General features: G+C 57.8%; 1 protein-coding gene across 1 annotated transcript in view; it reads right to left on the bottom strand.

Annotated features, from left to right (window-relative positions):
- Positions 1-24353, bottom strand: part of LOC133356448 (plexin-B1-like) — a 46840-nt gene extending 22487 nt beyond the window's left edge. The window contains 20 exon segments of the mRNA XM_061573981.1: positions 222-434; positions 980-1091; positions 1214-1405; positions 1647-1780; positions 2404-2506; positions 3804-3871; positions 4783-4863; positions 6059-6213; positions 6781-6874; positions 7688-7777; positions 8383-8505; positions 9881-9974; positions 10304-10412; positions 11028-11190; positions 12631-12760; positions 13487-13587; positions 14887-15021; positions 17659-17844; positions 19019-20184; positions 24320-24353. Coding sequence (XP_061429965.1) covers positions 222-434; positions 980-1091; positions 1214-1405; positions 1647-1780; positions 2404-2506; positions 3804-3871; positions 4783-4863; positions 6059-6213; positions 6781-6874; positions 7688-7777; positions 8383-8505; positions 9881-9974; positions 10304-10412; positions 11028-11190; positions 12631-12760; positions 13487-13587; positions 14887-15021; positions 17659-17844; positions 19019-20184; positions 24320-24338 — 3468 coding nt within the window. The 5' untranslated portion in view covers positions 24339-24353.
- Between the last annotated feature and the right edge of the window lie 1546 nt (positions 24354-25899).

Here is a 25899-nt window from a genome sequence, read left to right as displayed (position 1 = left end):
GTGAGTGGGTGGGTAGGTGTGAGTGAGTGACTGGGTGAGTGGGTAGGTGTGAGCGAGTGACTGGGTGAGTGCGTGGGTTGATGGGCGAGCGAGCGAGTGAGCAAGCGACTGCGGGTGAGTTGCCGTGACCTGCGGTGTGGCGACCGAGCGCAGGGCGGGCGATGCTGCCGGCACGCGGCACGCGGCACGCGGCACGCGGCACGCGGCACGCGGCGCGCTACCTTGATGGTCAGGATGTTGTGGCCGTTGATGACGTAGGGCGCGGTGCCGGGCCGGCACAGCAGGGGGTTCTCCTCGTACGTCAGGAGCGACGTGACGTCGCTGCGGAACCCGTCCAGCTGGAACCAGGAGCGGAGCACCGTCGAGCCGTCCGGCACGGTGGGGGAGGGGCACAGGGCCTCATCCGCCGAGCGGAACTCGCAGGGACTCGAGATCTGACCACGGGGCGGGGGAGGGGGCGGACGAGACGGCATCATCAGCGGCACCGTCGTTGTCATCAATGGCGGCAGCAGCATCACCACAAGCGTCATGCCGATCGGTATCGGCGTCATAAGCACCACTACTACCATGACCATCACCACCAGTCATGAACACTTATCACCAGAACTACAACCACTCCCGCCATCACCACCATCACCACCCATCACCACCCATCACCTGCAGGAGTGTAGGAGTGCAGGGAGGGAGAGAGTGGAGGGAGAGGGAGGGAGGGGAGTGGAGGGAAGGGGAGCGGAGTGGGAGGGGTGTGGAGTGGAAGGGAGTGGAGGAAAGGGAGGGAGGGAGGGAGGGAGGGAGGGAGGGAGGGAGGGAGGGGAGGGAGGGAGGGAGGGGAGGGAGGGGAGGGAGGGGAATGGAGTGGAGGGGGGCTGGAGTGGGAGGGGAGCGGAGTGGAAGGGAGGGAGTGGAGTGGGAGGGAGTGGAGGGAAGGGAGGGAGGGAGGGAGGGAGGGAGGGAGGGGGAGGGAGTCTCTGTGTCTCACTGTGGAGGGGTGCAGGGAGCGCCGCCGGCGTGGGAGCTGCACCTCCACCTCCATGGACATCTTCAGCGCCGTGTTCAGCTTCGAGCCGCTCACCGTGATCACGCGGCCGCCCCTGCAAACACAGCAACCGCAACCCCGCGCCGATCACACACTCATCATCATCGTCAGCAGCAGCATCGTCATCATGTGTGCGGGGGGTGTGGAGGGGGTGGAGGGGGCGGGAGGGGCGGGTACCCATAGAAGCTGCTTTTGGGGTTGAAGTCGTTGATGATTGGGTTTTCTTTGTACTCGAAGACCTCGGCGCTGGCGTTGGAGACGCTGGTGCCGCCGTAGCGCAGGCTGACGGCGACGGAGACCTTCTCCTGCACCTTGGGCGTGGAGCACTCGAGGGTCGCCTCCTCCTCCACCCCCACCATGCGCAGATCGCTGCGCGGGCACCGACACCGCACGACATCGTCGTCAGAGGTGGCATCGTGATCACAGGTGTGTGTGTATGTGGCATTTGCATATCGGCCAGCTGTGGTGATGCAACCACCACCACCATCGCAGCTACGTCAACATCGTCACCAACATCCTCACCACCACCGTCATCGTCATTATAATCCCCACCATCATCACGATCACCGCCGTCACCATCGTCACCACCGTCACCAACCCAGGTGCTCACCTGCACGGGCTGTCCCCGATGAAGGCGGCGATGAGTTCCCGGTTTCCCGTCAGCAGGTGCTTCCCGAAGATGGTGATGCGGGTTCCTCCCTCGACCGGCCCCTCACTCGGTTCCAGCTTCGTGATGAAGGGACTCTGCCGGGGGAGACAACTCGTGATGTCACAACGCTAATGAAGCTCGCCGTCGCGCGGGCTGTGCAGAGAAACTGAGAGGCTCAGCTCGAAAGTCTGAGAGTTGGCGAATTATAGATACACCCACCCACCCGTCCTCCCACTGACCAACCCACCCACCCACCCACCCACTCACTCACTCACTCACCCACTCACCCACTCACTCACTCACTCACCCACGCACCCATTCACCCACTCACCCACCCACCCACTCACTCACTCACTCACCCACCCACCGACCCACTCACCCACCCACCCACCCACTCACCCACCCACTCACCCACCCACCCACTCACTCACCGACCAACCCACCCACTCACCCACCCATTTACAAACCAAGCCACCCACTCACCTACCCACCTACACACAAATCCACCCGCCACCTCACCCACCTACCGGCCTAGTCACCCACCCACCCAACCGCCCAGTCACCCACCCAACCGCCAAATGACCCGTGTAGCCTCGCGCTGCCCCAGCAGTGCGAGGCCACATGACCCACGGTGTGGAGTTCGTAGTCACAACTGCACGCGGGAGAGGGAGTCTCTACCCTGAACTTAACCGTAACTCTGACCCCGCCGTGACCTTGCCTGGTACGTAAAGTGCTCGAACGAGGCCGGCGCTCGATCGGCGATCTCCACCACCACCGCCACATCGCCGGCGCTGTCCGCGCTGCCCGTCGTGCACACGATTCTGTGGGCAGCAGCGGCGGCAGCAGAAGCAACAGCATCATCAATAGCGGCAGCAGGAGCAACGTCAACAGAAGCAACATCAGCAGCAGCAGCAGCATCATAAGCAGGAACAGCATCATCAACAGCATCAGCAGGAGCGATTTCAACAGAAGCAACAGCAGCAGCAGTATCATCAGCAACAACAGCATCATCAATAGCATCAGCAGGAGCAACGTCAACAGAAGCAACATCAGCAGCAGCAACGTCATAAGCAGGAACAGCATCATCAGCAGCATCAGCAGGAGCGATTTCAACAGAAGCAACAGCAGCAGCAGTATCATCAGCAACAACAGCATCATCAATAGCATCAGCAGGAGCAACATCAACAGAAGCAACAACAGCAGCATCATCAGCAGCAGTATCTCAAGTTAGTAGGTGTGTGAGTGAGAGATTGTGGGAGTGAGCGAGCGTAGGTGTATGTGTGGAGTTGGCCACCCACCCCCTCGTGTGCAGTGCCGGCCTTCATAGGTACTCCCTAACAGCGCTTGCCACAAAAAGTATGTTAAGGCTATATGGGAGATCTTTGTGTGTGTGAAGGGCATGTATGGGTGTCAGCATGTGAGCATTCGAATTAGCGAGCGAATGCCTCAAATGAGTGAGCGTGCAAGTGAGTGACTAAGCGAGTGACCCAGTGAGTGATCGAGCAAGTGAGTGACTGAGTGAGTGACTAAGTGAGTGACTGAGCGAGTGAGCGTGCAAGTGAGTGACTAAGCGAGTGACCCAGTGAGTGATCGAGCAAGTGAGTGACTGAGTGAGTGACTAAGTGAGTGACTGAGCGAGTGAGCATGCAAGTGAGTGACTAAGCGAGTGACCCAGTGAGTGATCGAGCAAGTAAGTGACTGAGTGAGTGACTAAGCGAGTGACTGAGCGATGTGAGCGTGCAAGTGAGTGACTAAGTGAGTGACCCAGTGAGTGATCGAGCAAGTGAGTTACTGAGTGAGTGACTAAGGGAGCGACTGAGCGAGTGAGCGTGCAAGTGAGTGACCGAGTGAGGCACTGAACGAGTCAAAGAGTCATTGAGTGAGTGGTTGACTGAGCAAGTGACAGACTGAATGAGAACGAGCGAGTGAGTCAGCGAGTGAGTGAGCGAGCGAGCGAGCGAGCAATTTGAGGGAGTGAATGACAGTGAGCGAGCGAGCGACTGAGCAAGCGAGGGAGTGAGTCAGCGAGTGATCGAGCGAGTGAGTGAGCGAGCAATTTGAGTGAGTGAGGAGTGAGTGACAGTGAGCGAGTGACGTGAGTGAGCGAGCGAGCGGAACCTCTTGGAGACTCTGTAGAGGTCTTGCAGCGGCACGCACGGCTTGCTCCCAACCAGCACTGACACCACCTGCACAGCACAGCAACGCCGCACACCTCGTCCAATGCCTTACCGCCACCCCGTCACTCCCACCTCATCACATCCACCTCATCATTCCCGCCTCATCGCCTGGTGTGCAGGAGGTCGTGGGTTCGATCCCGACCCAGACACCTGTTTGTCACCACTTTGCACGGTGGCTAGGAGATGTTAACTCCCTCGCCTGGTATACAGGATTTAATTTCGATTTAAAGCTTTCATGACTGCAGGGATTCATATTCTTGGATCTTTTCAGTAAAGTCCTCAGGTGAGGAACAGCTCTTTTCTTCACCTGAGGATGGCTGCTTGTGTTGTGGCCGAAACGTGAGAATTTTATGATGTTTTATTTTTATTCTTTTATTATTTCCCTTCTATGTGACTTTACCGAAAGATTCAAGAATATGGTATACAGGATGTTGTGGATTTGATCCCGACCCTGACGCCTGCTGCTGTAATATCTGGAGTTTGCGTGTCTCTCTCCCCGTGGTCACGTGGATTTTTTTCTCCATGTTTACAAACATGTATTGAGATAAATATTTTAGATGATTTTGCTGCGATAAATGTCCAAGTGACCCACTTTGTTGAGCTATCATTTGCGGCCCAGGGTCGCTTCTGAAGAATAATTTAATACCTCAGTGGGCTTTGCCTGGTAGGATGGGAATGGTTTAGTTTAATTTGTATGTGTTTGGGTGATTTGTTTACCTTTCTTGTACTTTGAACCCCTATCGTGTTTATGTACCGTTTGTTGTTGTAACAGTCTTACCTGCCCCTGCTAGATATCTGTGAAAAAGAGCTTTATAGTTCATCGGATTTCTCCAGTATAAATACTCTGATTCTGACATCATCACACGCTCTTCAATACATCCACCTCATCACTCCCACCTCGTCGCCCGCGCTGCGGTTACCTCTTCAAAAGAGCGTCCGAGGTCGGAGCCGTGCACGGTGAGGATGGTGCCGCCCTCCAGCACGCCCGTGTGTGGCTCGATCTGTTACCCACAATCCCACGGGAGAGAGAGAGACGCGCGTCACTCATTGGCTCGCAAGAACTGCAAGGCTCAGAAGAGGCCACTGCCGATTGGCTGATGCCAAGACCTTAAAAAAAAAAAAGAGGAGGAAATCGCCTATTGGCCGATGAGGGCTGTGCAAGAACGGAGGTCATCACCGATTGGCCAATGGGATCGCGTGCAGGGAAGGCGATCTCCACCGATTGGCCAATAGCGTTCGCCCAGTCAAAGAGCCGATTGGTTGATGGGGTCCGGTAGGTGATGATCATGACGATGATAACAGCGAGGACGATTAATCAACTAAGCACCATCATCATGGTCGCCAACTTCGTCATCGATGACGATGATGGCGACCATGGTGATGGTGCTAACGACAATGATGGCTATGGCTCCCGCGATGATGATGATGGTGATGACGACGATGATGATGATGATGGCGATGGTGGTGATGATGGTGATGACGACGATGATGATGATAATGGCGACGGTGGTGGTGATGACGAAGATGCCGACCATGACGATGGTGATGACAACAATGATAATTTCCCACACCTCCGATTAGCATGTTGGCTACGTATGGTGTGAAAGAAGTTCAACATACACATGTAGTGACTGAATGTCACTGTGTGGTGCCGGCCTTGTGAGGCCACGGCGGATAACGTGTTGTCATTATGTGCAGCCCGGTTACTGGGCGTAGTACCAAGGGTGGCACAGTCGGGTTTTTTACAATCGGGTTTTATTGTCTTTTTATATTAAACCCGATCATCTGAGATTGGGAGAAATCCGGATTAATTGGTTCTAATTGCAGAGCCGCACTTCGCCAACTTCGCAACGATGGGCTTCATCCATTCCAAGCTAAGGAACTTACTGGCGGCGCCCACGATTGTGGAGAAGCTCGTGTCCATCAAGACCAACCTGCCCGCCACATTCTACGACTACCCCGTGCCCAACGGCCCCCCGAGTACGATAGTAGCACCGACGAGGAAGCAGCCTAAACCAGGTTTTAATTCACCGAAATCGGGTTTAATTGTATCAAAGAAAAAACCCGATGCCTGCCGCTGGAGAAATCGGGTTTTTCCCACCCATGGGTAGTAGCAGCCCTAGCGGGGCTTGGGTGAGCGCTGGGCAGCGCGGAGGCACCGCGTGCGGTGTGCGGAGCGACGGTGGCGGCGCTCACCGATTTCACCATGGGCCCCGGACACTCGGGGGAGACTGCGGCGCAGCTCTCGTTGTAGCGGCACGAGTGGGCGCACCACACGCAGCCGTAGCGCGCATCCGAGACCGCGCACTCGCTGCAGTCCGTCTGCACCTTGGAGCAGTCGTACAGCGTCACTGCACACAATACGAAGATCCCCCCGGCGTTAAAAACTTGAACAGGCTGCCGGGGCGAGCGCCATCAGGCTGGCACAAGGTGCCCGAAGAGGAGGTGGGGGGGGTGGAGTTGGGTGGCCAACACCAACACGCCGGACCGCCTTGGTCTCCCGCACTGACGCGGCTCTCTGGCCTCACCACGCGAATCCCGAATGTGACATTGTAGCCGTTGCTCTGCATCTGCCTATCAGCCGTACGACAAGAATAATAACAACAATGAGAAGATTACACTGATGATACATGCACACCGCACCAAGTGATTCGTTATTAAGTACGAGTCGACCAAAAGGAGGCCGCTTAAAATATTCGCAACTTTTATCTGGTCGCGAGCGGGAGTCGAACTCGTGTCGCCGGGTTCGTAGGGCGGCGTGGCGCTCTGACCACTGCGCCGCTTTGCGCTCTGGAGATGAACAACCGACGCCTCGCTCGGACGGAACTTAAACGGCGACTTCGACCGCACGGCATTGTGGGCCGCTGCCGCCCCCCCGCCCCCCCCCCCGCCACCCCTCACCACCCCGCTCCCCGTACCGTTGTGCCGCTGCTGGTTGTCAAGGCGATGACCTTTGCTCAGCTCCAGCCACACCTCCGCCTGGTACTCCATGCTCTCCGTGTGGTACTCGTACTGAGCGGGGGGGGGGGGGGGGACAAAGAAACGCGGCAGGCACCGGCGTCAGAAGCGCAGATGGCAATAACAATAAAAACAATGACAACAAAAAATAACAAAGATAACAACAATGGCAACAAAAATAACAACAAACAACGATGACAACAACAATGAAGACAACAACGACGACAACAACAACGATGACTACAACAACAACAACAACAACAACGACGACAACAACGACGACGACGACTACAACAACAACGACGATGACAACAACAACAACGACGACGACAACAACAACAATGACGACAACAACGATGACAACAACAACAATGATGACAACAACGACGACAACAACAACCACGATGACAACAACAACAATGACGACGACAACAACAACGACAACAACAACGACAACAACAACAACGACAACAACAACGACAACAACAACAATGACGACGACAACAACAACGACAACAACAACGACAACAACAACAACGACAACAACAACAACGACGACAACAACAACGACGACGACGACAACAACAACAACGACGACGACGACAACAACAACCACGACGATGCCTCCTTCCCCAGTCGTTAATAAAGTTGTCACGTGAACAAACGTGGCCAGTTTACGCTTGCAGCTGCTGCTGCTGCAACTGCAGCAGCAGCAGCTGCAGCAGCAGATCAGCGGCACCGCCAGCGTGCCGGAGAGCGAACCGGAGCGCGCTCTCCCGACACCAGCGGCGCGCCGGCGCTGCCGCCGGAAACGGCGCTACATTGGCGCGCCGCCCGTGCGGGTGCGGCGGTGACGGCGCCACTCACGATCTGGGCATCGCACGTCACCGCGCCGGTGTCGTCGACGCTGCCGAGGCTGGCGACGGTGCGACCCTCCACCAGCACGGTGCAGGTCACCTACACACACACACACGCACGCACGTGGTTACCGGACGAGTGCAGACGCCGGACATTGCACACACAACACGATAACACCGCACTAGCCAGTCACCTCACTAGCTAGAGGCACCACTCCGGGTATCCTCGCAGCAGCAGTAGCAGCAGCAGTGGCAGCAGCAGCGGCAGCAGCGGCAACAGCAGCAACGGCTTTTGGCTGCCCATCGAACAAAGACGGTCAGCGCATCGCGTGGTGCTTTCAGATGCAGTTCTACGGCCATTTGAAATGCTCTTCACTTCCGATACAAGGAAGCTGTTGGAGCTATGCGCTTTTAAATCAACATCATCATCATCATCCAGATTGAAAACAAACTTCTTAAGAACTGCTCTACGTGTTTAGTTTGTTGTCCTTCCCCCGCAACCTCCGATTAGCACCGTCGGCTACGTACGGTGGGAAATAAGTTTGATGCGCAGACATCGACGGACCACAGCAAAAAACCGCACTTGCTAAACACCACGCTCGCTTGACACCACAATCGCTATAGGCAACACCGCACTCGCTACACGTAGCCGACGGACGCGACGCAAACGAGGAGAGGAGAGAGCGAGGGCCCCCCCCCCCGCACCTCCTTCACGTGGTCCAGCAGGTGGAGGTTGCGAGCGGTCATGCGCACGTGGCGAGGAACCCCCGTGGGCACCAGGGAGTGCAGCACCTTGTCGATCGCGGGGCAATCGTCGCTGCTCGACACCTGCACACAGCACCACACGGGGGAACGCAGGGCAAGGTGAACGCGACGCAAGGTGAACGCGACGCAAGGTGAACGCGACGCAAGGTGAACGCGGGGCAAGGTGAACGCAACGCAAGGTGAACGCGACGCAAGGTGAACGCGACGCAAGGTGAACGAGGGGCCGGGTGAACGCGACGCAAGGTGAACGCGACGCAAGGTGAACGCAACGCAAGGTGAACGCAACGCAAGGTGAACGAGGGGCCGGGTGAACGCGACGCAAGGTGAACGCGACGCAAGGTGAACGCGACGCAAGGTGAACGCGACGCAAGGTGAACGAGGGGCCGGGTGAACGCGACGCAAGGTGAACGCGACGCAAGGTGAACGCGACGCAAGGTGAACGCGACGCAAGGTGAACGCGACGCAAGGTGAACGCGACGCCGGGTGAACGCAACGCAAGGTGAACGCAACGCAAGGTGAACGCGACGCAAGGTGAACGCGACGCAAGGTGAACGCGACGCAAGGTGAACGCGACGCCGGGTGAACGCGACGCAAGGTGAACGCGACGCAAGGTGAACGCGACGCAAGGTGAACGCGACGCAAGGTGAACGCGACGCAAGGTGAACGCGACGCAAGGTGAACGAGGGGCCGGGTGAACGCGACGCAAGGTGAACGCGACGCAAGGTGAACGAGGGGCCGGGTGAACGCGACGCAAGGTGAACGCAACGCAAGGTGAACGAGGGGCCGGGTGAACGCGACGCAAGGTGAACGCGACGCAAGGTGAACGCGACGCAAGGTGAACGCAACGCAAGGTGAACGAGGGGCCGGGTGAACGCGACGCAAGGTCAACGCGACGCAAGGTGAACGCAACGCAAGGTGAACGAGGGGCCGGGTGAACGCGACGCAAGGTCAACGCGACGCAAGGTGAACGAGGGGCCGGGGTGAACGCGACGCAAGGTGAACGCGACGCAAGGTGAACGCGACGCCGGGTGAACGCGACGCAAGGTGAACGCGACGCAAGGTGAACGCGACGCCGGGTGAACGCGACGCAAGGTGAACACGACGCCGGGGTGAACGCAACGCAAGGTGAACGCGACGCAAGGTGAACGCGACGCAAGGTGAACGCGACGCAAGGTGAACGCGACGCAAGGTGAACGCGACGCAAGGTGAACGAGGGGTCGGGTGAACGCGACGCAAGGTCAACGCGACGCAAGGTGAACGAGGGGCCGGGCGAACGCGACGCAAGGTGAACGCAACGCAAGGTGAACGCGACGCAAGGTGAACGCGACGCAAGGTGAACGCGACGCAAGGTGAACGCGACGCAAGGTGAACGCGACGCAAGGTGAACGCGGGGCCGGGTGAACGCGGTGCGAGGTAACCTGGCTTTGCCGGTTCTCACCGTGTGGGCGGAAGTACACTGGGGCTCGTGCGTGCACTTGAACTCCAGAGGGCACCAGCTGCACGTCCAGTGCCTCGTGACGCAGTGAGCGCACCTGTTGGCGAGCGCGCACACGCACACGCACACACGCACGCACACACGCACGCACGCACACACGCACACGCACGCACGCACACACGCACACGCACGCACGCACACACACGCACACACACGCACGCACACGCACGCACACGCACGCACATGCGCACCCGCACACACAAACACACACGCATACACAAACACACACGCACACAGATGCAGACAAAGACACACACGTACGTACGTGAGCACATGCACCGCCGCGTACGCAGCGTTACGAGTTTCCTTCTGTCATTGTATTCCCCAGAGCGCCCCCGGTGGAGCGCGGCGCCGGCGGCGACTCACGGACTCGTCTCGTCGTCCTGCACCACCCGCTCGCAGTCGTAGAACGGGAGCAGAGCGTGCGCCACGCTCACCTCCCCGTAACGAACCTCCACGCGCACGTCCACGTGGTCTGTGTTAGGGGCGGAAAGGCGCACGGATGAACATGCAGGGACACGCACGTGCGCACGCGCACACACACGCACACAGAGACCCCGTGTAGCTTTAACAGACAGTCGGCGCAAGTCCCGTTAGCGAGCAGCACCTACGAAGGCCGGTGCGGCACACGAGGGGGTGGGTGGGTGGCCACCGTTTATCGGTCGCGAGCGGGATTCCAACTCGGGTCGCCGGGTTCGCAGCGCCACGCGGCAATCGCTGCCGCCACACACCGCTGCTCTCCCGCTCCCGCACGGCCACGGCCAATTCTGCGCTCCGGCCAACCAAGGCGCCCCCCCCCCACCTCCCCGCCTCCCCACCCCGTTCGACCCCCACAGCCGAGAGAGCTTCGCGATCCGCGGTGTCGGAAACGCGACGTCGATAAAAACCCGCCCTGGCCGGAGAAGGCGCAGCGGACGTCACGCCCAGAGTCCTCTTGGGGGAGGGGAAAGAAAAAAAAAACTTTGCATTTCAGGACCTAACCCTCCTCCCGTCTCATCTTAAACCAGGGGAGGAATCGTATCGCAACGCTCGCCGTCGTCGCCGTCGTCGTCGTCGTCGTCATCGTCGCCGCTGCCGCTGTCATGCCCACCGCTGTTGGGCGGGATGGCCGGGATGGCGTCGAGCGGCAGGGACTGGGCGCACGTCACGTCGGCGCCCGCCACCGTCGCGGGCGACTCGAACGCGTCGAAGTGGCACGTGAGCAGCTCCCCCTCGTGCAGCGCCGGCAGCGCCGGCACGTGCAGCGTCACCGACTGCAATCGGTGGCACACGCGGGGAGGGGGGGTGGTGTGGAGAGAGGCAGCGGGGGAGGCAGCGGCGGAGGCAGCTCGCATTAATCGCACGCCCATAAAGTACACCAGGGGTAATCGCAGGGGAGAGCCAACGGAGAGCGGCCAGGAGGGGAGAAATGAACCAACTCGCTCACCCACCTCACTCACCAATCACTCGATTACTCACCACTCATTCACCCACTCACCCACTCACATACCCAATCATTAACTCACTCCATTACCCACCACCCACTCACCCACCCACTCACCCACTCACTCTCCAACCCACTCACCCACTCACTCTCCAACCCACTCACCCACTCACTCTCCAACCCGCTCACCCAAGTGCTGTTCGCGAGCACCTACTGAGGCCATCACGGCTCACAAGGGGGTGGGCAGCCAGCACCACGCCCGGCCACCTTTGTCACCCCAGTGTGAACGTTTGCATCACTGCACAAGATACTTGAGTGGACCGATTGATATCCACCACCGACTGAAAACTCGGCTCACCGGGTCCGAAGTGCAACATGCAAACAACTTGCGTGGTGCACGCGCACGCAGCGACACATGCGAGCGACGCACAAAGCGACGCACGCAGCGACGCACGCAGCGACGCACGCAGCGACGCACGCAGCGACGCACGCAGCGACGCACGCAGCGACGCACGCAGCGACGCACGCAGCGACGCACGCAGCGACGCACGCAAGCGACGCACGCAGCGACACACGCAGCGACACATGCAGCGACGCACGCAGCGACACACGCAGCGACGCACGCAGCGACGCACGCAGCGACGCACGCAGCGACGCACAAAGCGACGCACGCAGCGACGCACGCAGCGACGCACGCAGCGACGCACGCAGCGACGCATGCAGCGACGCATGCAGCGACGCACGCAGCGACGCACGCAGCGACACACGCAACGACACATGCGAGCGACGCACGCAGCGACGCACGCAGCGACGCACGCAGCGACGCACGCAGCGACACATGCAAGTGACGCACGCAGCGACACACGCAGCGACGCACGCAGCGACGCACGCAGCGACACATGCAAGTGACGCACGCAGCGACATATGCAAGTGACGCACGCAGCAACACATGCAAGTGACGCACGCAGCGACACATGCGAGCGACGCACGCAGCGACACATGTGAGCGACACATGTGAGCGACGCACGCAAGTGACGCACGCAGCGACACACGCAGCGACGCACGCAAGTGACGCACGCAGCGACACATGTGAGCGACACATGTGAGCGACGCACGCAAGTGACGCACGCAGCGACACATGTGAGCGACACATGTGAGCGACGCACGCAAGTGACGCACGCAGCGACACATGCAGCGACACACGCAGCGACGCACGCAAGTGACGCACGCAGCGACACATGTGAGTGACACATGTGAGCGACGTACGCACCGTGGGTGGCAGCTTGACGCTGAGGCTGTGGGGACTGGCGGAGGCGATGGTGGGGCAACTCGTGTTCTCGTAGGTCTGCACCCAGCAGCCGGGCTCGGTTCCCCGCTCGCACTCCATCTTGCGCGAGCACCTTCCCGGCATCGGAGGACACAACAACGACAACAACAACAACAACGATGACAATAAAGACTCCGGCGACGACAGCGGCGCCGTCGCACGACGCCCGCCACGCCGCGGCGGGCCCCTTGCTTCTGAAATCAACAAAACGATCTCATCGGAAAACACGGTTCAAGGTGCTTCTGTGTAACCGGGTGAGAACTCAAGCTATCGTTTTTTGCAAGGGTCACACACCTGGCTCACCAGAATGACGAAAGCAAAAAAACAAAATATCGTGGGCAAAAAGCAACTACGTGGGTCGCCACATGGGAAATAAAAAAGAAATATTACACGGGCAGAGATCAACGGCAAAACAATAAATGACCCGCAGTGCGAGCAGATCATTTTTAAGATTGATCGTAACAAACAATTACAAAATGAAAAGTTACACAAGCGTGAAAAAAAATAAACATTGCCCCGGCTGTACGTGCGACGGTCCGACCAAAATAGCGTCCCACCAACCACCCCACCACCCCACCACCCCATCAACTACCCACCCCACCACCCGTGCCACCAACCACCCCACCACTCCACCACCCCACCACCAACCACCCCACCACCCACCCACCAACCACCCCACCACCCCACCACCCCACCATCCACGCCACCAACCACCCCACAACCACCCCACCACCCCCCAAGGCGTGACGAGAGCAACGGTTCGACCCCGTGTGGCGCCCGCGCGCAGGGCGCTACCCACCTGCCCTGCAGCACACACCAGCCGCAGTAGGGGTCGTCCAGCGCCAGGCAGTCTGGGCAGCTCCGGTTGGCTCCGCAGCGCTGCACGGGCACTCGGTGCACCTGCATGCGCAGGGCAAACCCCCCCACGAGGCCAACCTGATGACTGGGTGAATTGGCAACTGGGGAACCGTGATAAGTGATATGTAGGTAGCCAAGCAACTGGACAGCCAGACGACTGACTGACCTGGTGACCAGATGATAGAGTGACTTGGTGACCAGATGAAGGAGTGACTTGCTTGATGACCAGATGATGGAGTGACCTGGTGACCAGATGATGGAGTGACTTGCTTGATGACCAGATGATGGAGTGACCTGGTGACCAGATGATGGAGTGACTTGGTGACCAGATGATGGAGTGACTTGGTGACCAGATGATGGAGTGACTTGGTGACCAGATGATGGAGTGACCTAGTGACTAGATGATGGAGTGACTTGGTGACCAGATGATGGAGTGACTTGGTGACCAGATGATGGAGTGACTTTCGTGACCAGATGATGGAGTGACTTGGTGACCAGATGATGGAGTGACTTGGTGACCAGATGATGGAGTGACTTGGTGACCAGATGATGGACTGACCTGGTGACCAGATGATGGACTGACTTGGTGACCAGATGATGGAGTGACTTTCGTGACCAGATTATGGAGTGACTTGGTGACCAGATGATGGAGTGACCTGGTGACCAGATGATGGAGTCACTTGGTGACCAAGTGGCTTGGTGACCATGATACGGAGCAAATCGGTGACTAATAATGATTTAAATGTATTAAGTACCTTTAAACTATTGTTGGCAGGGCACTAAGTGGGTGAATTTTAAGGCAGGTGACTGAGTGACTGGGCGAATGGGAAAACAGGTGACTGGGTGACTGGTGAATGGGAAAGCAGTGACTAGAAAACCTTGCAATGACGTCAGCTGGGAGACATTTTTAATTTGCCATGGGGCAACTAGACCACTCTGATACCAGGCAACACAGGGCACACTCGCACACCTGAGACATCAGTCCATTGGGTAAACAGGTGACAGAGTAAACAGGCAAGAGAGTAAACAGGCAACCAGGCAATCATTAACTTCTAAACCAGTAGCCAGGCAACTGTAAGAGTTGACAGCTGTTGTACCTGGTGTACCGCGTGGTGGTGCACCCTCGTGTACCATATGGTGTATCACAGTGTACCACGTGGTGTATCACAGTGTACCGCGTGGTGTATCACAGTGTACCGCGTGGTGTATCACAGTGTACCGTGTGGTGTATCACAGTCTACCGCGTGGTGGTGTACCGCGTGGTGTATCACAGTGTACCGTGTGGTGTATCACAGTGTACCGCGTGGTGGTGTACCGTGTGGTGTACTGCCGAGTCCCCACCTCGCGCGTGTTCAACACGTAGAGGTACTGCCCCTTGGGGTCCAGCACCGAGTCTTTGTTGATGGGGTCGCGCTGGCCGGAGCCGACCTTGACTTTCCCGTAGACACGGGACGTCTCACCCTGGCCCAGGTACGCCTGTGCGGCATACAGGCACGGCACGCTCGCCACCACGCTCGCCGAGACCCTCGCCACGACACTCACCACGACGCTCACCGCCACTCCAACTACGACACACGCCACCACATTCACCGAGATTCTCGCCACTCCACTCACCATGACGCTCACCGCCATGCCCACCGAGACGCTCACCACGACACTCACTACGACGCTCACCACTCCACTCACCACGACGCTCACCGAGATGCTCACCACGACACTCACCACGACGCTCACCGCCACGCCCACCGAGACGCTCACCACGACACTCACCACGACACTCACCACGACGCCCACCGAGACGCTCACCACGACACTCACCACGACACTCACCACGACTCCCACCGAGACGCTCACCACGACACTCACCTCCACGCCCACCGAGACGCTCACCACGACACTCACCACGACACTCACCACGACACTCACCACGACTCCCACCACGACTCCCACCGAGACGCTCACCACGACACTCACCTCCACGCCCACCGAGACGCTCACCACGACACTCACCTCCACGCCCACCGAGACGCTCACCACGACACTCACCGCCACGCCCACCGAGACGCTCACCACGACACTCACCACGACACTCACCTCCACGCCCACCGAGACGCTCACCACGACACTCACCACGACACTCACCACGACACTCACCACGACTCCCACCGAGACGCTCACCACGACACTCACCTCCATGCCCACCGAGACGCTCACCACGACACTCACCTCCATGCCCACCGAGACGCTCACCACGACACTCACCTCCACGCCCACCGAGACGCTCACCACGACACTCACCACGACACTCACCTCCACGCCCACCGAGACGCTCACCACGACACTCACCTCCACGCCCACCGAGACGCTCACCACGACACTCACCACGACACTCACCTCCACGCCCACCGAGACGCTCACCACGACACTCACCACGACACTCACCTCCATGCCCACCGAGACGCTCACCACGACACTCACCTCCACGCCCACCGAGACGCTCACCACGACACTCACCACGACACTCACCTCCACGCCCACCGAGACGCTCACCACGACACTCACCACGACACTCACCACGACTCCCACCGAGACGCTCACCACGACACTCACCACGACACTCACCACGACACTCACCACAACTCCCACCGAGACGCTCACCACGACACTCACCTCCACGCCCACCGAGACGCTCACCACGACACTCACCTCCACGCCCACCGAGACGCTCACCACGACACTCACCTCCACGCCCACCGAGACGCTCACCACGACACTCACCACGACACTCACCTCCATGCCCACCGAGACGCTCACCACGACACTCACCTCCACGCCCACCGAGACGCTCACCACGACACTCACCACGACACTCACCTCCACGCCCACCGAGACGCTCACCACGACACTCACCACGACACTCACCACGACTCCCACCGAGACGCTCACCACGACACTCACCACGACACTCACCACGACACTCACCACGACTCCCACCGAGACGCTCACCACGACACTCACCTCCACGCCCACCGACACGCTCACCACGACACTCACCTCCACGCCCACCGAGACGCTCACCACGACACTCACCTCCATGCCCACCGCGACGCCCACCACGACACTCACCACGACACTCACCTCCACGCCCACCGAGACGCTCACCACGACACTCACCTCCACGCCCACCGAGACGCTCACCACGACACTCACCACGACACTCACCTCCACGCCCACTGAGACGCTCACCACGACACTCACCTCCACGCCCACCGAGACGCTCACCACGACACTCACCACGACACTCACCACGACACTCACCACGACACTCACCACGACGCTCACCTCCACGCCCACCGAGACGCTCACCACGACACTCACCACGACGCTCACCGCCACGCCCACCGAGACGCTCACCACGACACTCACTACTACGTTCAGCAGCGGCAGGGGCTCAGGCACCGTGGTTACTTTACACAGAAATTCGTCCGCGTCTGAGAGTGAAGCTCAAGCGAGGTGTGGGGGGTGGGTAAGGGACCGTGGTTATTTTGCACGGCGATCGCTACAGAATAAACTACTAAAACTAAACTATGAACTATTTTTTATTTTACCAGGTCAGGCCCACTGAGCTATCCAGCTCTTTTTCAGAAGCGACCGGGCTATCGAAAATGATAGCTCAACCAAGTAGCCTATCATGTGGCAATTTATAGCAGCCAAATGCTCTTAAAACACATGATGATTCTAAATGTGGAGGACCCGGAGAAAAATCCACGCGACTGCGGGGATAGAGAGACACGCAAACTCCAAATATAGAGCAGGCATCAGGGTCGGGATCGAACCCACGACCTCCTGTATACCAGGCGAGGTAGTTAACATCTCGCCAGCGTGCAAAGCGGTTACAAACAGGCGTCAGGGTCGGGATCGAAGCCACGACCTCCTGTATACCAGGCGAGGTAGTTAACATCTCGCCAGCGTGCAAAGTGGTTACAAACAGGCGTCAAGGTCGGGATCGAACCCACGACCTCCTGTATACCAGGCGAGGTGGTTAACATCTCAGCTTGGAGCGTTGGGTCGTGCGGGAGAGAGAGAGGGGGGGGAGTGGGGAGAGGGGCGCACCTTGTGCAGGAAACCGTCGTGGTCGCCCAGGAAGGCGACGGTGTGGCCATTCTCGGTCGTCACGGCGACGGAGGTGAGCAGCGTGACGTTGAGTTCGAGCAGCGGGCGGCGCGACACCCCCGAGCGGCTCGCCAGGATCTTGGTCAGGTGGTCACTGCCGCACGGCCACTGCGCCACGTTGTGCGCCTTCGGTTGCGGCACGGTGGGTGTGGGGGTGGGGGGCACACGGGAGGGGGGGGCAGTGTCAGCGAGAGCCTATTAAGGCCAGTGTCAGAGACGAGAGTGTTTTGTGTAATCGTTCTTCAATACGGAATATTGGGGGGCTGTGACGTGGCCCAGGCCTCCACTTGCTGCGGTGGTGAGATGTTAACTACCTCGCCCGGCATGCAGGAGGTTGGGGGGATTGAGCCCAACCCTGACGCCTGCTGCTGCTGCTGTATATTTGGACTTTGCTTGCCTTTCGGCCGCTAAAAATTTGCACATCGTAAGCCACTTCGTTCAGCTGTCGTTTATGGCCAGGCCGCATCTGAACAATGAAGCTGACAGCGCAGTGGGCCTTGCCTATAAACGATTGGCAGATGTCCCATTATCGATTCAAGTGAGCCCGACCTGTGCGTGTCGAAACCGGGCCAAAGTTTGCTCGTATTGAACCAATGCTGCTCAAATTGTGCGCTCCCAGAAGGCCGTGCGTGTGGCCAGTAGGGTCTTCCAACAAGAGGAGGAGAGACGGACACACTTGTGATGGCGGAAGACTTCTATCGTCCGCTTACTCATTTCATCAATCACCCACTCACTCCAGCCACTCACCCCAGCCACTCACCACCCTCAGGTGGACCTGGCGGCGTTCCTCACCCCGTGCGATGCCATCCTTGTGGAGCTGGGCATCTCCACCCACTCACCTCCCCCACTCACCTACTCATCCTCCCAATCCTCATCCCCCCCACTCCTCACCCCCCCCTCCTCACCCCCCCCTACTCCTCACCCCCCCCACTCCTCACCCCCCCCCACTCCTCACCCCCCCCCTCCTCACCCCCCTCCACTCCTCACCCCCCGCCACTCCTCACCCCCCCCACTCCTCACCCCCCCCACTCCTCACCCCCCCCCACTCCTCACCCCCCCCCACTCCTCACCCCCCCCCACTCACCCCCCCCCACTCACCCCCCCACTCACCACCACTACCCCACTCACCACCACTCCCATGTGTATCTGAAGACATTCCTCAAGCAGGAAGGGAGTGGGGGTGAGGGGGGACGACGACTTTTGGGGGGGGGGGGGGGTCGGCAGTTTTTCACAAGCCCCCCCCAACCACCACCCCCCCCCCCCCCCCGCCACCGGCAAACCAGGCAACCGGAAACCTCACCGGCGTGTTGGCGGTGCAGTCCTCGCCGTCGTTCTCGCGGTACGGCAGGTAGACGTCGTTGCTCCTGGGGCTCTGCTTGGTGTAGCACGCCTGCCTCGTCTCGTCGATCTTGGCGTCGAGGGCGCTCAGCGGGTAGGCGCACAGCGCCGAGCGCTTCCTGCCGCCCGCGTCGACGAACGCGACCACCAGGGTGGCCCCCCCTCCCGCCAAGGCGGGCCCCGGCTCGCCGAGCCACGCGGCGCTCGCGAGCCTCTCGGGCCCGCCGCCGGGACGGCCCTCGCACCGCAGGGGCACCTCCACGTAGGAGTAGTAGTTGACGTCGTCGAGGCACAGGCGGCCCACGTAGGTGAGGTACGGGTGGCTCGCGCCGGCCACCGCCTTGCTCGTGCCGTTCCTCCGCCGGAACACGAAGAAGGCGTGGCTCTCGGTGGCCAAGGCCGCCACGAACAGGTGCTCGTACAGCCCGTACGGGTTGCACAGCGCCATGGAGGCGTGGTCCATGCGGCACAGCACGTTGCCCTTGAGGTCCTGCATGGACAGCGGGTGGCCCCTGAACGAGTTGGCGTGGCCCAGGCCCAAGTAGAGGACATTGCCCGCGCCGCCGGGCGCCGCCACGGCCACGGCGGCGCTCTGCTCGCCGGCCACCTTGGTGTACCTGTAGGTGCAGTACTTGGCGTCCGAGTGGGGCGCCCGCGACAGGTTGGCGGACGAGCGCACCTCGCACGCGCCCGCCTCCAGCGGCCCGCACGTCGCGTTTCCGCACACCACCAGCTGCTCGGCGGCGCCGGGCAGCAGCGTCAGCATGATCACGGGGTTGCGGCAGGGCTGGCCGGAGCCGCCGCCCGAACAGGTGATGCTGGGGCAGTCGGCGGCGGAGGCGGAGGAGGAGGAGGGGGAGCAGCAGAGTTCCTCGGTGCGCTCCACGCTCAGGTCGGGCGCCAGCCGGAACAGCGTGTTGTCGCCGGCCACGATGAGCGCGCCCGAGTTCGGCTCCAGCACCATCTTCTGCAGCTCCACGTCGGGCGAGAACGGCGTGGCGACGGCGGTGGGGCACGAGGGCAGGAGGGCGGCGATAATCGCCAGCGCGGCCCGGAGCGTGAGGCCGGCGGTGGAGCCGCGCCGACTGGCCTTCATTGCCCCTGGCGGTGACGTCGGCCTGCGGAGGCCTGCGGGGGGAAGACAGGGACGACGTCGCTTAGCGCTGACGAAGGGGGGTCGTCGTCGCCGCGAGAGAAAGACAGAGAGAGAGACACAGAGACAGAGAGACAGAGAGAGAGACAGAGAGAGAGACAGAGAGAGAGACAGAGAGAGCGTCCCGCGCGCTAGAGGAGTGTGGCACGGCTGCCCGTTGTGCTCACACGCGCACTGGCAGGCGGGTTACAGAAAACACGACGCGGGGGGCACAGAGAGCCCTGGGCTGGCGTTGGCACTTGGTACCGGAGTGCCAAGTCCGACATCGCTCGGGACACGCACAGGAGATGCATTGGCAGCTAGGGGCCATCCATTTAGTCCGTACGCAAAAAATTGATCAAAACTTGACCCCTACCCCCTCCCTATACGCACGAATACTTTTTACACCCCCCCCCCCCCCCCTGCGTACGTTCGCCTGACGCACCCCCCCCCCCCCCCCGAATCCTATAGAACGGCCGAGATTTAATCCACGCAGAAACGATCAAGGATTAATAATATGAACGTGTTTAAGCAAACAGATAGTCCATCGCCGGACTATCTAACTTATTTGAAGGCCGATGTAGACAAATTATTATCGAGGCTCCAACCCCCCCCCCCCTCGTTTCCTATGCGTACGTACATTGTCAGTAGACTCCCCCTCCATGTGTACGTACTAAATGGATGGCCCTCTACTGGATGGGGGGGCGGGTAGGTAGAGCGGGGGGGGGGGTCACGGGGTGAAACTCATGCAAATGTTTGAGATGCAAGTCGCTAATCGCGTGTAGAGCGCTGCTGCGAGATGGCCCTTTGTGTAAATAAAGAAGGGGTCCCGCCATTAAAAACAAACTACAGGAGACTCTCGATGTGTCCACGTGCCGTTCATCCGATTTGCGGATTAACCGCACGCACCTGAGGTGTTGACATACATTATCGACTCGTGGATTTTCCCTCAAGCTCAAATGAATCATCTAAAAGCGGTGATACATTGTTATTTTTGGAAATGTTCATTACAAGTCACGTGCTTAAACTATGTTGCTCCACTTCATCCGAAACTCCACGTGATCGCCTCTACAGTACAGTAGTTGCAATATCTTTACAACAGTGGGTGGCGGAGTTTGATTGCTGTTGATTGGCGTGGCTCTGCTGCTGAGTCTTGGCTGTGGTGATTACTAATCTAGTATATAATTACAATAATCCCCCCCCCCCTCCCCCTCGAATCGTTGCACCTGATGAGTTAAATGATGACGTCACCCTGCTGCTGCTGCTCTATTTAAGAGCGAGGGCAAAAGCAGAGCCTCACCATTCTGGCGAATTGCCCGATGATGCTGGACGTAATTACCAGCGAAACGTCGTACTACTCAAAAATTGTAAATGTTGTGGTTTCACACTTCAACACACCGGTGGGCTAAAGTAGTGAACTATTTGTCTTTTTGTCAGGTGGTGGAGGGTTACGACACATTTATAAATAACGCGATCTAACCCAAAAACGTTGATTATGAAAGTGTTACTATCACTGAGCACGCGCATCGATAAATCGTCGATCGTTTGTGTTCGTTTTAAATCAAAAGAGTAACAATCGAAATGGTCAGTTGTGCTTCATTTTGAGCGATTCATCCGATCAGTATGTGTTTTTGCAAGGACTTTTGTAATAAAACAAGATCAATGCATTCTTCACTACAAATTATTGTTCATTAACTCACAAAATTTTCTTAACTTAAACATAATTTATACCTATGTTAGTGGAGATGCACAGAAAACGGTGATATTTTTTAGGTTTAATTATCCACGGCCGTCCTCCCCCGCGATTAGCGCGTACAATCTCGAGTCTACCGTCTTATTAATTTTTTTATTGAGGGTCGCTGGATCACACGGAGATTGAAGAAAAGCACCGAAATCCAGCGGGCAAGCGAGAATGCCGCGGGAACGGCGCGCGTTTCTCTCCCGAACCCGTCTGTGTGCGCGAGCGCTGGAGCGATTGGCCGGCGTGGTGCTCGGAAGATTAAGTCCGGGGAGCAGGGACTTCCCTGCCGCATGCGCAGGAAGTGAAACATCCCGCGGCAAAAAGGGCCAAACGTGTTTGTGCGCGCGACTCCATCCAGAATAATTTTGTTTCTCGAGACCCAGCAAAGGCTTTCTTGTGGATAGATTACACGATTGTTGCTGTTGCTGTTGTTGAGGCTCCACTCGCTAGGGAGTCGCACTCATTACGCACGAAGTTGCTCGCCGCAAGTGAACCGCAATAACCTCGCGGATCTCGTCAAGGAGCATCGTCAGCCATCATCACGCGAACTCCGGTCATCCTCGCAGTGGCGGTGGCGGCTTCCGGTTGGCCATCGAACACAGACGGTCGCCGATTCACACGGCGCGTTTAGATGCGCTTCTGCGGCCGTCTGGAACGCTCTTCCCTTGCGATATTTAAGAAGCCGCTGGGAACTATGCACTTTTAAATGTTCAAGATTGACAAAGTAATTTATTTTGAACTCATTTTTGTCCTTAGCTTGTTGTCCCCCCTCCCCTTCCACCCCCTGCACGTACGATTAGCACGGTTGGCTACGTACGGCATGACAGAAGTTCAACATACACACACGCACGCGCCCACGCACGTACACGTGTGACCTTGCTGCGACGAATGGATGAGAAACATTGACACTTCGTGGGGGCAAGGGGAAAGCGAGCAAACGTTGAACAAAGCGCCAACCGCGCGCCGAGGCGGAGAGAGGCACGCGTGGATCAGAGAACTCCCGCTCGTGAGAGACGTCGTAACCGGCGTTGACACCGCATCGACTTCACATCACTTGGAACCACCACTACTCCCTCTGTTCATTCCACAGAAATAACAAAACCTCCAGGACTGGTTGGTGCGCACAGATCACACCAACAACGGGCAAGAGCGTTGACCAAGCACCTTCCCAATGCAATCGGAGAGGGTGCAGCGCGCTTGCATCTTCACATCATCCACTCTCGCTCTCTCCCTCTACGAAGCCAAATACTCTAAACGCACGTTTCTAAACGTGGAGGGAAAAACCAGACGACCCGGACAGAAATCCACGCGACCACGGTGAGAGAAAACATGCAAACTCCAAATATACAGCAGGCATCAGGGTCAGGATCGAATCCACAGCCTCCTGCATACCAGGCGAGAAGATAACATCTCGCCACTGCGGTGCCCCTTGCAACTTAAATCTGTTTTCTCCAGCTTCTTGTGGCACCTCTAATTCCCACATTCAAAACCCACGCTTATGTTCAAGAGCTCGTGCTGGGCAGCTATTCATATGCCTGTTTAAAAACTGGGCATCAAGGAAAATATAAAAAATATATAGAATTCTCATCAGGCCCCACGGTCTTCTTGGTTCTTTCGGTAAAGTCACATAGAATGGAAACAATAAAAAAACATAATAAAATAATTCTCACGACGTTTTGGCCACAACGCAAGCAGCCGTCATCAGGTGAAGACCAGGTCTGTCGGGGAGACAGCGTTTTCCCGACAGACTTTACCGAAAGAACCAAGAAGATGAATCCCTGCAGTAACGAAAGCTTTAAATCGAAATTTATAGGCCACATGGTTTAAACAAGTGCAGTCTCCAACGTATTACCCACTGTCTCTCTGCTGGCCTCTAGGTCTACATGCTACGAAGAAGGGCCACTGCTTGAAACGTCACCCATGACATACAAACACAAAGATCCCCCGTGTAGCCTGCAACAGACTGTTGGAGCAAGTGCAGTTGGAAAGCACCTACGAAGGCGGGCACGGCACACGAGGGGGTGGGTGGCCAGCACCACGCCCGATCGCCTAGTGGCGAAGTTTACACATCGCACTAGGTACTCACTTGAGGCTGAGTCGACCTCGGGGAAGCCCAGGACCGGTTCAGACAATCGTCACCGGTGTTGGCCGCGAGGGAGAATCGCCCTCGGGTCGCCAGGTTGGTCGCGCTGCGCGCTAGCCGCTAGACTACTGCTCACTCCCCCTTTGTAGTGGCACACGCTCACACTCTCACGCAGTGACGAACGTGGCGGAGTATTTGTTGGGCAGGACCCCCTCGCGAGAAGGGATGATGGCCGGCAGCCAAGGGCAGGGGAGCGAGCTCGCGGTCGATCGGTCGAATCAACAAAACGGTGGGAGAGGTGGCCGACCTCTTCGGGAGGCCTTCATTCAGCAGCGGAGAGATCGTGGCCGACGACGACGACGACGATGATGATGCACTTGATTGCGCTAACAGACACCCCAGCTCCCACCATTTCACTGGTACGTGTTTATATGTTTTCGTTACACCTGTGGGAAACCAGGTATGGGCCGTACCATATCACAGGTTGTGTGTGGGGGGGAGGGAGCGTGAGGGAAGGGAAGATTGGCGGGTGATGGTGGTACGACCCGATTGGGCAAGACAAGACGACACTCGCCGTGAGCTTCGAGTAAAGGTTCATGATCCCAGCTTGGGGGTGGGTGGGAGGGGGTGGGTGGAGCGGGGGAGGTCAAAGGTCAGCCTGGGTCACAGCTGGAATCTAACCAGTCAATCAACCAATCAGCCAAGCAATCAATGAAGCAATTAATTAATCAATCAACTGCAGTAAATTATGGCCACGTGAAGAAGAATGCAATCGATCTTGGGGTTTAAAATTCACACATGTACCGGTGCGTGTGTATGTGTGTGCCAGTGTATGCGTGTTTAACATATGTTACACATTAGAATAGGTTTTCCCCTTTTGTCTGGCAACAAAACACCAAACTGAAACCTTTTACAAGGAATCATGTCTGCATTAACCACAATGCTTGTGGTCAGAATGCAAACAAAAAACACACTCTGATAATATATCCATTGTCTTTGAAACCGATTGGTTCACACCAGAGACAGATTTCTTTTGAGCCTAGTCTCAAAACGGTTAGACCAGAGGATGCCTCTTGGCGTCCTCTGGTCTAACACCGTTTTGAGACTCGGCTCAGCTGACAGCGACCTATGGCAATCGACGTTTGACCTTCGGCCCAGAGGTGAATAGATCTCTGCTGTCAGCGTTGCTACGTCGCAACGCGTCCTCCCGTGCGCGTCCCATCACCCTCAGCGCATTCAGCGTCGCTCCCTCGCACGGCTGCCAGCGATTCAACAATCATCGAGAACAACAACCACAAGAATGTTGCAGCCGCACAAAACGCAGCGATCTGCTTCACCACAAACGAGCGGCGAGGTCAGCACCGCTCCCCCTCCTGCTCCGCAGCCCTGCAGGGCCAGGGAGCCCGTGGTAGAACATTCCACATTCCTATGGTAGGGGCCTGGCTATCCATAGGACCCCCCCCGCCCACGCGGTCCCCCTCCCGAGCCTGTTGTCTTCCTCACAAATTGGTACTCATACTCTTGGTTCTTTCGGTAAAGTCACGTAGAAGGGAAACAATAAAATAATAAAAATATCAAGCAAGAAAATTCTCACGACGTTTCCACTGCAACACAAGCAATCATCGTCAGGTGTGAAAACAAATTATTGCTGTGTTTTTCACACCTGACGATGATTGCTTGTGTTGCAGTGGAAACGTCGTGGGAATTTTATTGTTTTATATTTTTATTATTTTATTGTTTCCCTTCTACGTGACTTTACCGAAGGAACCAAGAATATGAATCCCTGCAGTCACGAAAGCTTTAGATCAAAATTTAAATTGGTACTCATTTTTATCCACCCCCCGGAAGGACTCCACCTGTTCCATCTGCATGGAATAGATGTTGACA

This window comes from Lethenteron reissneri, chromosome 54 (genome assembly GCF_015708825.2).
Source record: "Lethenteron reissneri isolate LAM-NWPU_2019-01 chromosome 54, ASM1570882v1, whole genome shotgun sequence".
NCBI lineage: Eukaryota > Metazoa > Chordata > Hyperoartia > Petromyzontiformes > Petromyzontidae > Lethenteron > Lethenteron reissneri.
Note: the sequence above shows the minus strand (reverse complement) of the source record. Positions and strands in the feature narration are given on the sequence as shown.